Genomic DNA, 11708 nt, shown 5'->3' with positions numbered 1-11708 from the left:
ATCAAACAATCTCAAACACACAAGATTTACGTGGTTCGCTTCTCAATGTGAGAAACTACGTCCACGGCCGCCGCAGGAGAAAAATTCACTATTTTTCGTCTCTTTACATCATGCCCTAATCAACCCTTTTATAGACTTAAGGGTTTAACCAATAAAAAAGGAAACAGAACAAAACAGGTTAAAATTCGAAACTGGGCCAAAACCCGACTCCGGTCGACCGCAGCACCACGTGCGGTCGACCGCGACGAATCCTATTCCTGATCGAGCTCTCTGGACTTTGGGCGGTCGACCGCAGCGCCATGTGCAGTCGACCGCGATGCTGTCTGCAGTCTGGACTTGCTCTCTGGACTTTTGCCGGTCGACCGCAACGCCATGCTCGGTCGACCGCGATGAGCTCCTGGCCTGTGCACCCAGCTGTGCACGACGTCGGTCGACCGCCGCGCCATGGCCGGTCGACCGCGATGCAGAAAACTGTCTCCTTCGTCGTTTTGCTTGAACTTCTCCATCGTCGATCCTGTTCCTCCTGTTCCAACTTTGTTCCTCCTCTCTTCTGAAGTATAGGGCATGCTTGATAGTTAGACTTCACATATCCTAACATGTTTTTCATGAGGGGCTCTTTCGTTACTCAAGCATACCAGGTATTTGTGCGTTACTGTAGTTCTGATCGTGTAACTTGTTCTCATAACATGTTCATGGCTGTAATTGCGTTTTATAAGCCCCATCAGCGCATTGCAAGGCATATATACAGTGGTTGGCAGTCACAGGGTGCTGAATGGAGCTACTGTTTGGTTCACATTGTAGGAGCATGAAATTGATTTTCATGCTTGTCATCAGTATTCCAAGAATGAGTTTTCAAAATCTCAATCCAAGAATGAGTTATATCTTGTGTTTGGCTGGTATGATAATTTATGGAAAATAGTTCTTGGAAAGATCGACCACGTTTTTTTTTCATGAAACCCCTTTCCTCCCTCAAAACCTCCAAAATGGATTTCACAAGCCATGAAATAGGTTTCAATTTTTTTTTAAAAAAAAAAAACCCAATCAAACAGCCCCTAGACATTTCAAAGGTTTCAGTATTTGAGTAAAATGGATGTTTCTGCTTTTTCTTTTTTCTTGCATGGAGTCTTTTGTGGACATGGTGCATAAACTGGCATTACCATATTCATATGTATTTTTTTATTCTCGTATACATGGATAACAAATTACATTCATATTGGACAAATACGACTTAAGATTCTCATCCAATGCGGATAGTAATCAGATGTTATTGAAGATTGCCATTCAATTTTTTTAATTGAGGTATACACCAATAGAGCTAATTTCATGCTACATTACAAAATACGATTTATTGTATCTCTATTTAGTTACATACTCTAAAAAATATGAAAAATATTTAGCAACAGCATTCTCCATATTCATTTCCCCTAAATCTACATCCTTTCTCCCTTTTAGCTTCGCTCCACTTGCAGAGCTTCGGAGGGACAAGAGAAAGAAAATCTATCCCTTAAAATTTACAATAAAAAAACCCCGGGTAAGCAAAACGCATTTAAGATTTCAAATTTTGAAGGTCAGTTATATTTTATTTTATAATTGTAGTAATTATTTTCCTTTCTCTTGGGACCTTACACATTTCTTTCAATTTGAACAAATTGTTGAGATTGACCCTATTCCCTACTAATCCCTTCATGAGATAAGAAACAAGATTTGTGGACCGACGATTCTGTGTTTTGTTAATTTCAAAATTTTGACTCGAGAGTTTCCGTTGTGTTACACCAAAATTTCGACTCGAATGTTTCCAAACGGTAGGGTACCTAGGGGTGTCCATATTTGACCATTTGACCGATTTGCCCCTTAAAACGGTCAAAAAACAGCTAGAATATGAGGGTTTTTTGATCATTTGCCTAGGGGCTACCTTTATAAATAGAGGGGGTTTTCACTTCTTCTCTTCACACCAAAACTCTTCTACTTCTCTCTAATACTCTCTTATATAATATTATACTCTCTTATAATCTCTTATATTTTCTAATACTTCTATCAAATGGCTTCTGGATCTGATTATGAAGAGCAACACCTATCTCCTACCGATCCAGAAATGAGTCCTCCTACAACAACTACTACTCCTCCTATCGGTGTTAATCCTGAATCTGGTGGCGATGAATCTACTGCACCAAGAGCTCCTAAAAGGCCGAGATCCGATGTGTGAATTTTTTTTGAGAAGATAGACGTCACCAATGATGAACACGGTAGGATCATCTCCTAGAAGGCAAAATGTACGTTGTGCGGTCAGGTTTTCCAAGTTCATCATAAGAGCGGCACCAACCATCTCAAACGCCATATAGAAAAACGCAACAAAGGGCAGAATCTTCAAGGTGATATCCGACAGTCTATGATTTCTCAATCATCCTCTTCTGATACCCTCGGTAGTTGGAATTATAACGCTACCCGAGATAGAAAATGCGTAATCAGGTTTATTGTTCTTAAAAACATGCCTTTTAAATTAGTAGAAGATGATGAATTTGAAGATTTGTTTATAAATGGTTTTTATCATGCATTTATAAAATTTTCTCGTCAAACCTGTCAACGTGATATTTTAAAATATTATCAAGAGGAACAAGGAAAAATAATTTCTTATTTTAAAAATTTAAACTGTAATTTTTTTTAACTTCTAATATTTGGACATCTAGAGTACAAACTAGTTATTTATGTATTACAGCACACTGGATTGATAAAAATTGGCAAATGTTTAAAAAAGTTGTTTCTTTTATTGCAATTGAAGAGTCACACACTGGTATTAATATTGCAAATTTAATAATTGAAGATTTCTTTTATTGCAATTGAAGAGTCACACACTGGTATTAATATTGCAAATTTAATAATTGAAGAACTTATGAAACTAGAAAATTAATATTGCAAATTTAATAATTGAAGAACTTATGAAACTAGAAATTGATCAAAGAATATTTTCTCTTTAAATAGATAATGCAAATAATAACAATGTAGCTGTTGATTTTATTAAAACAACTCTGTCATTGCCATGTCATGGTGACCTTTTTCATGTTAGATGTATCTGTCATATTTTAAATTTAATTATTCAAAGTGTATTTTCTAAAATTAAACCCATGATAGAAAAGATTAGAACAGTTGCTAATATGCATAATACTTCTGAAATGAGAATTAAAAGATAAAAACAATATTGTAAAAGAAAAAATTATAAGCCTAGACTAATTTCAAAAGATGTTGACCATAGGTGGAATTCCACATATGCAATGTTAAGTGTAGCAATAGAATATAAAGAAATTATAAATAATTTTATAAATTTTTATGCTTCTAGTTCTAGCTCTGGTAGCACTTATGAAATAAGTGAAGATGAATCACTACAACAGAAATGCTAATCCGCGAGGAACAAGTTTGTCGTTGAAAGTCGAGATTTTTTTGCCGTAGTGTGTTGGCGAGGAAAAAACATTGGTCACCATTTCCTCGCGGTAAGTTGGTCAAGAAAAGTTTCTGCGAGGAATATTATAATTTCTCACGAAATCCTTTTTGCGATGAATATATTCTTTTCTCGTTGTTACTCTTTAGCCTCGATATTTTTCCTCACCTAATCTCATGCCTTTTTCATCGCTAAACTACAGTTTCCTCGCCAATGATATGTGAATAATATTTAATTTATATATAATAAAAGTTCTAAAAAAACTATTTTTGTCGTTGTAAGTACCTTTCAACGAGAAAATTGTTCCTCACCAAAGGTAAATCATTAACGAGGAAATTGATTTTCTTCATTATATGTATCTTTTTCTCGTGGAAACAGTTCCTCAGTAAAGGGACTCAATGACGAGGAAATTTAAATTTGTCGTTGCAGGTTGTACCCCATAATCCTCGCCAAAGAAATTCAATTACGAGGAAATTTACATTTGTCAATATAGGTTATATGGTCTATAGCAAGGAAAATTATTTTTGCCGTTATAGGTTGTATCACTATAACGAGAAAATATGTTTTTGTCGACGTAAGCAGTATATTCTATAACGAGGAAATATTCTTTTGACGACATAAGTATGTGGTCTATTGCGAGGAAACATATTTTCGTCACCTTAAGTTGTAGGGTCTATTTCGAGGAAATTTACTTTCATCGACCTAAATATATAGCGAGAAAACTTATAATGAGGAAATTTTATTTCATCAATAATAATGCTATTACGAGAAAAACACAAAATATAAATAATTATCATTAATTGTCACCACAGTACATCAAAACAATTAAAATAAATAAAGCAAGAAAGATACTACCATAAGTAACAATGCTAGTCTAAAGTAATAACAAATGCAACAGGATCAAAAAAACATTTCTCCAAGTTTAAGTTCACTAAGAATACTAAGCTGATGGATGTTGCCTCGAAAAATTAGCCATAAACTCCTCAAACTTTTTGGCTTGCTCTTCCAATCTTTGGATTACCTCATTTTGCGCATCGATCTTCTGTTGTTGAGTTCCTACAAGTTGTTGGGTCTCTTGAAGCTGTTCTTGCAACTCTTTATTCTTTTCAGACATTTCACTCATTGAAGAACGAGAGAACCTTAATGGTGGTGGTCTAGGGCCAAAACCACAGCCCTTAATGTAGCCTGATTTGACTTTGAGAACTTTTGCACAAATTTCCTCGTCTGTCATTGTTCGAGTTCCATCAGGTTGAGTGGTATCTGTTCGCATCTTTATCATTTGATCCTATAAGTAAAAAAAAATATATCCAGTTCAATCATATGCAACTTCTTAATTACAACCTAATCAATATAATCCTCTTTAGAACAGTAATATCAGTTTCACCTATATTCTTAAAATATTATAAAAGCATGCATCATTGACACGTTACTTACCCATTTTTTCTTTGCTCCCAAGTCCCATCCTTTTTTTGTACTTCTATACTCTGTTTCAAAATGATCAATTGCACCTTGCATCTCTCCAGTCTGTGTGCCTATTGCATTCAAACATATTTTTATTTTTAGCATATATATATGTACACAATTAAGTTACAAATTTATAAGCAAAACTAAAAAATGTCTTACAACTTGCTCTTGGTGTGACATAAATAATTTTGACCCAGCTTTGTGGTGATATGTCAACTTTAACCTATTAAGAACATTCTTCTCTGAGCGAATCTAAAATTATTAAGACATACAATTAGAAAGAAGTAAATGAAAAAAAGGAAAAATGTAATGCGTGGAGAAAAATAAAAAAAATATTGTACCTTAAACTTTTCACTAGAAAAATGAGTGCAAAGAAACTCCCATTCTTCCTGAGTCTTGACAGCTTCATGTTTGTTTTGAATTGCCTCCTCAATTGTTGAAAACCGCTCAAAATGTTTCTTCAACTTATAGCGAAAATTATAATATACGGTCTGACATGTTGTAATTACATATCTCTGGACCCAAGGGAACGACATATCAAATTCAAACTTATTCTGCACAGGCATAATTTCATGTCAAACTAAATATAACAAATCAAAGTAACCAATATAATGCCTTTAGAAAAACAAAGGCATAATTTCATGTCAAACTAAATATAACAAATCAAAGTAACCAATATAATGCCTTTAGAAAAACAAATCATTACTAACCTACATTCTTTTGATCAAGTTCTCCACATCTGCTTTTTCAATCTTCTTCCATTTTTCCACATTCAGTGGGGCATAGTTTCGAATTGTGTAACCAATTTCATTTGCAAACATCTCAGCATAAGGGCCCGTAGGTCTGCCATTTTCTTCAGTCAGAGTCACAGGTATTTTAGAATTCAATTGGGAGAACACCTTATCTGCATTCACTCCTCTTGTCTTCCCTCGCACCTTTTTGGTTGTACCTTTGACATAATTTTTATTAAGAACATAACACATACGTATATTTAATTCTCAAAATATTTGTATATAATATTTTGTATACCTGGAGGAGGCTCCTGATTAATATCTGACATCAAATTATCATCTCGCTCTTCAGCTATGGTGTTTACCACTAGCTGATCATTAACACTTTGTTGCTGAAGACGTGCACTAACTCTAATCCCTGTCATTCGAGTTTGTAGTTCAGGTATACCCTTGTAATTTGTAATTGATGAAAATGAAATTCAATTCAGCTTCTCTACACCTTTTAGAGGAAAATAATTCAATTCAGCTCAATTCAACTGAATTCAGCTCAATTCAACACCACTTACCAGTAGTAGTTCGTTCTGTGGTGACAACAGTACTACTAGAATTCAGTCCATCTGCTACAGAATTTTGGCATTCTTGATTGGAAGTTTGCAGACGAGTACGTTTTGTACCTATTAGCATACACACTTGTTAGATAAGTAAAAACTAACATTACTTAAATATTCTAGCAGTAAAATGAAGATTGCATATTTACTCGTATTAGAACCGGATCCATTCCCTGTAGAATTCACGTATGGCAGATAACTAGTTGTTGCATGAGAACGTTTCTTTTTCAATAATTCTGCATGTGATTGATTACTTGGTGCATTACATGTTGTTACATAAACGTTAAATTTATAACAATATTCTAATCAACCAAGTGAATGAATCATGAATTATAAGAGAAATATGCACTACTTACCAGAAGTAGAACTCTGAATGATAGCCGCTTTGTTACGGTACATCTTCTCATGGTTTATTATCAAATAATTAGAATGGTCAAAATGCAAAAGAATGTAACATTCATCTATTTGAATCTTTACCATGTTTATATGAGTCTCAAAGAAAAAATATTGATGTCTGGGACCAAACCGAATTATCATGTTCCATGCAATAAAAGGACTTCTAAATTGATTTTAAAACACAGAAACATGGATAAGGACCAAACCGAATTATACCCATGGATTGATTGAGATAATATTGATGTCTGGGACGTTGAAGAAACAAGGCATTGCATTATAATGTGCATGAATAGAAAAATTGATGATCCTAAGAGGTATAAATCTTTACTTTGTTGACCTTAAGCAGGATAAAGCTTTACTTCGTTGAGCGTCACCTATCAGAGCAATTTTGTGTTTGAATTTTAAAACTATCGTCTTGAATTAAATATCTCGAAAAATAAGAATTCATAGTCTAAATCATAGTCTAAATCATCTCATATTTGTTGGCCGTGCATCTTAGTCATAGTGTTTTCAACTGATACTGGCTGATATTGTTGCTGGCTTGCAGTAACTCAAAGATGCACTACAATTCTAGATGCACTACAATTCAAGGCACCAGTTGATATTTTTGTTTGGGTGGCAGTGACGCATTATACAGTTAGCCTCAAAGCAAACAGTGCAATTAGCTTTCAAATTTATACTAGTATTCTTACATGATTACAATGAATAGTTTGTGGATATTTCGCAAATATTAAAAAGTACATGTCTTATAAGGTAATCCTACAACCTCAATAAGCAACAACTTCTTACCTAGTCACAAAGAAAGATTTAACATCTTGCTGTGGATCTATGATCCTTGATGTTGTCTACCTAGTCCGCACTATTATAAGCATTGAGGAAAAGTGTCAAGAAAGCTGAGAAGAAGATTTCTCTATATGGACGGATCCATGTAGAGATCTATTGGGAACTTGCCCCATACAACTCTTGTTTTCTTATTGTTGGGCTGCATTTACAGCATTAGAAGATATGAAAAAACAAGGAATCCCTAGCAAACCTGCTGATCAACTAACTATAAGCACATAAATTCAACAAAAAAAAGGAATCTATTCTTTACATATTATTTAAAACAGATTACTGGGATAGTCTGCTAAAAAGGATTTAATGTTGCGACCTTTATGTAGTTTTATTTAAATGTCAGGGATAGTCTGCTAAAAAGGATCTCTTCTTTACATATTATTATTTTTCGTCTTGCTATTTAGAGTTTTACGCAATTACACCTTTAACAACACAAGTAAAGTTGATGATCTTGTTCCTGTCTTCTATGTATGAATGAGTAAAATAAAGTAAGCATGATGCACATGGTTATTGCTAATTGTGCAAAGTGAAAAGCGGGAGTTGTTCAGGTAAATACATTCTTCAATAGTATATTCAAAGTCATGCATGGTAGCAATATAAAATCAGGCACAATGGGTAGTGTGGTTCTAAGCTAAACCTTGTAAACATTAATCCATAATGCCTTTCATATCCTCTTAGCCTTTATCCTACTGTAGGTTTTACAAAGAAGAACTCCCAGTCCCATGTGACAATACAATTCTATCCAGAAGGTATGCATCACACTTAGACCATGTCCTTCTGCAGTGCTCAAGGTCAACAGAGTAATAGGAACAACTTTTAATCTGTTATGTGCCCAAACGATTATGTAATCAATAAGTTCTTGCCAGTATGACGGCTGTCTAATAACAATATTAAGCTAAAAGCAGTGTAACCAATATATTAAAGAGAAATAAACAATATATTAGACTTTAATTACACTTACAGGTCTGACAAGTGTTGAGTGACCCCAAGCAGTGTAACCAACACTAGTATCCCGAGCAGGGGAACAAGTTGCCACAAATAACTGAAAAGACAAAAGATTACATAGTATATAAAGTAAACTGTATAAAGCTAAATGTCATTTGAGTAACAATACTGGAACAATTTTCAACCTATTTCAATAAAAATAAACTGAAGTATTGAACAAAGGCATAAAGTAAAATATTGTTGAGTTAATGTCTTATCTACTTTCAATGTGATTATATGAAGACCAAATTTGGTTTTGAATGGTTCAAGGGTTTATCAATAGTTCTATCCTTTATGTCAAAGGATGTTTTATTGATCAGAAAATCTAGAAGATAATCAAAAAAATAACAGTAAAATTATAGCTACATTTATCAAATTATGTCAAACTAAAACATCCGGCACAAATCAAAAAAATAACATTAAAATTATGATATAAACTAATCACTATCCTCATCATCACTTGAAATGATTGGTTCTTCATCACCATCTTCTGGATCATCTTCTTCTTCAGTATCATCATTTATCAAATTATCTTCACTACCATCATTCATCCAATCATCGTTCACAACCTCTGAAGCAACAATTTCTGGGTCAATATCGTTAAGATGCAAATCTGGAGTTTCAAGGCCCTCTTCTTGAATGAACCAGTGAACATCATTAAACTCGTATTGTTGATAAGCATCATTTGTCACAGGATCTACATCATCCTCAACTATCACTCCACTTGTATCCTCGACCTCCGGAACATCCCACATGTTTCTCAATTGCACCTTTTGTACAACTTTCCAGGATGAACCCAACTTACAGTCATCGAGATAAAACACTTGTTGGGCTTCCATAGCAAGTATGAATGGTTCATCATCATACCACGTAGAGCTTGTATTAATGCTAGTAAGATTATAATCATACCGTATCATTCTTCTCCTTTCGTCTCTACTTGATTCGTCGATGTTGAACCATTTACACTTGAATAAGAAAACTTGATTCATATCTAAGTACGTTAACTTCATAATACTTAGCAAAACACCATAATAATCATGACTTCCGCCAATGAAAACTCCAGGGACATACACCCCACTATTTTGAGTTGTCCGATGATCATCAAGATCTTTTGTATGATATCTAACTCCATCCATAATACAACCAGTGTATGTATGAACACGTAAATCTGGTTTACATGCTAGACAATAAAGCTTCTCATCAGTTGCATCCATCAATCCATTTTCTCTCTTTTTAATCATCTACGAATAACAATTGAAACAAGTGTTGGCCTTCTTGTTTTGATGATGTTTAACAAACAATTTACCACTAATGTTGTTTGTCTAGTATTTGTGTTTTCTTATTTATTATAGACAAACAACGTAGTTGGAGGATGGATGAAATAGAGCTTCAACGATGAAATCCAATGGAGGTTGGCGGAATGTCAGTGAAGCCTTGCAATTCAAAGTTAAAGATCAAGTTCAAGCTTCATCCGCGAGATTACCAAGTTCAAGCTTATTGAAGATCAAGATCAAGCTTGGGTAACTTAGTTTACGTTTTATATTATGTGTGTTAGATACTCTAAGCTCAATATAATATACACACACATTTTATTGGTTTCTTCGTATATGTGTGTTAGTACCTTAAGCTCAATATCTCTACACACACATTTATTGGTTTCTTCGTATATATATATATAGTTATATATATATATATATATATATATACATATGTTTTGGTTTCTATGCATATATATAGTTATATATATACATACATGTGTTTTGAGTTTTTATGATTATATATTTCATATTTTCTATCGTGTTTTTGAAAACATTGCATAGAATATGCAATTTTGTGAAAATATTATTTTATTAGTTTATAGACTTCAATATCAGTTTATACATATTTTATTAAGTCTATATAATAATTGTGCAAAGTTTCAAAACATGGTTTAGCCAAAATATCAAATTTCACATGTTTACATTTTCGTGTTTTGAACTATTTTGCAAAATGATGATTTTTCACAAATGGGAAATGCAATTTGGAAAATTCTTTTTGTAACATGTTCATTTACATGTTTATATACTTTTCCCAAAGTTTCATAATTTTTAGACTTCATTTGTTATTTTTAACATATTTTTAAAGTCTCAAAAATAGCTTTAAAAACATGTTTTGAGTGTATCAGATTTTGGTCGACCGCACCGGTCGACCGAACCTGAGTTCTCGTGTTCACTGGGCGACAGAGAGTCTGTCGGTCGACCGGTCCGGTCGACCGATGAAATTTTCCGGTCGACCGACAGTGACTTTTTCAGCTTCCAACGACTAGTTTTCCTACCGTTGCTTGGGGCTGTTTTTTGTCTTTTGCTTGGGTTTTTGGCTGAGTTCTTGGGAGGCTATATATGTCTTTTGCTTGGGTTTTTGGCTGAGTTCTTGGGAGGCTATATATACCCCCATTGTATTCAATTCTAAATTTGTACAAGAGAATGGTTTAAAAGATTTTAACAAGAGTTTAAACTTGTTTAGTGTTTGTTTAAGTTTGTTTTAAGAAGCTTTTAAGCATTTGAGTGTTTCGGTTTTGTGATTCAATTCTACAAGAGCTTGAGGAGATCATCTATTGGTGTTTGGGCATCCAACTCTTCTCCCTCCACTCTTGATATATTGAGAAGTTTTCTAAACTCTATTTCTAGCTATTTTATATATTTGATTATCATTGTTATTTAGCTAGAACTACATTGAGTTTAGTTTTTGATTTATATCTCTTTGTTCACACACAACCTTTTGAGCTTATTGTATTTACATACATAGTATATTAGGGTTGTGAGAGATTGTAACATTGAGTTATGCTTAATTGTGTTCTCATCTATTGTCGGGTGAGCGTAGAAAACCCGGTTGTGATAATGGATTTCTCCCCGGGAGTGGGGAGCGGAGACGTAGGATGGAAGGTCCGAACTCCGTGATCATATTGCTTGTTTGAGTTTGTCTTTGGCGTATTTGTTTTTGCATTTATCTTATATCGCCAATTGTGCATTGCTCATTACCATATCATCCACTATCTTTTTTAGATTATCTACCCTTGTGTTGTTTATATATCCTTGCACATACATTGCCTATATCTCATTATTAGGATATATATTGTTGTTCATATTGCTTATCCTAGCTTACAAATATTGTTGTATTTCATACTTGCTAGGATAACTTATTAATTAATTTTAATTGGCATTTAATCGGATTAGATTAGCATAAGACCCTAATCACCACCCCTCTAGGGTCTAACAACAAGAA

At 33.9% G+C, this 11708-nt stretch overlaps 2 protein-coding genes across 2 annotated transcripts; both read right to left on the bottom strand.

Moving 5' to 3' along the window:
* LOC109847798 lies at positions 4329 to 5460 on the bottom strand. Its single transcript, XM_020417037.1, has 4 exons — positions 5236 to 5460; positions 5054 to 5146; positions 4865 to 4954; positions 4329 to 4715 (listed from the first exon to the last, which is right to left on the bottom strand). The coding sequence occupies exons 1-4, from the start codon at positions 5458 to 5460 to the stop codon at positions 4371 to 4373; spliced, it is 753 nt and encodes a 250-aa protein (XP_020272626.1). The 3' UTR covers positions 4329 to 4370.
* LOC109847797 lies at positions 5331 to 6713 on the bottom strand. The gene is made up of 5 exons (XM_020417036.1): positions 6590 to 6713; positions 6192 to 6299; positions 5924 to 6043; positions 5605 to 5843; positions 5331 to 5448 (listed from the first exon to the last, which is right to left on the bottom strand). The coding sequence occupies exons 1-4, from the start codon at positions 6711 to 6713 to the stop codon at positions 5605 to 5607; spliced, it is 591 nt and encodes a 196-aa protein (XP_020272625.1). The 3' UTR covers positions 5331 to 5448.

This window comes from Asparagus officinalis, chromosome 7 (assembly GCF_001876935.1).
Source record: "Asparagus officinalis chromosome 7, Aspof.V1, whole genome shotgun sequence".
NCBI classification, from domain to species: Eukaryota; Viridiplantae; Streptophyta; class Magnoliopsida; order Asparagales; family Asparagaceae; genus Asparagus; species Asparagus officinalis.
This window is presented reverse-complemented; position numbering and strand designations above follow the sequence as displayed.

What these genes read in the sequence shown, in the direction of transcription:
- LOC109847798 (XM_020417037.1), bottom strand. Translation starts at nt 5,460, where the DNA reads ATGCCTGTGCAGAATAAGTTTGAATTTGATATGTCGTTCCCTTGGGTC. An exon ending in TTTCTAGTGAAAAGTTTAAG is followed by an intron (nt 5,147 to 5,235) that starts GTACAATATTTT and finishes TAATAATTTTAG; the next exon opens with ATTCGCTCAGAGAAGAATGT. An exon ending in TGTCACACCAAGAGCAAGTT is followed by an intron (nt 4,955 to 5,053) that starts GTAAGACATTTT and finishes ATAGGCACACAG; the next exon opens with ACTGGAGAGATGCAAGGTGC.
- LOC109847797 (XM_020417036.1), bottom strand. Translation starts at nt 6,713, where the DNA reads ATGGTAAAGATTCAAATAGATGAATGTTACATTCTTTTGCATTTTGAC. An exon ending in CATTCAGAGTTCTACTTCTG is followed by an intron (nt 6,300 to 6,589) that starts GTAAGTAGTGCA and finishes GTATGCTAATAG; the next exon opens with GTACAAAACGTACTCGTCTG. An exon ending in TAATCAGGAGCCTCCTCCAG is followed by an intron (nt 5,844 to 5,923) that starts GTATACAAAATA and finishes ATTATGTCAAAG; the next exon opens with GTACAACCAAAAAGGTGCGA.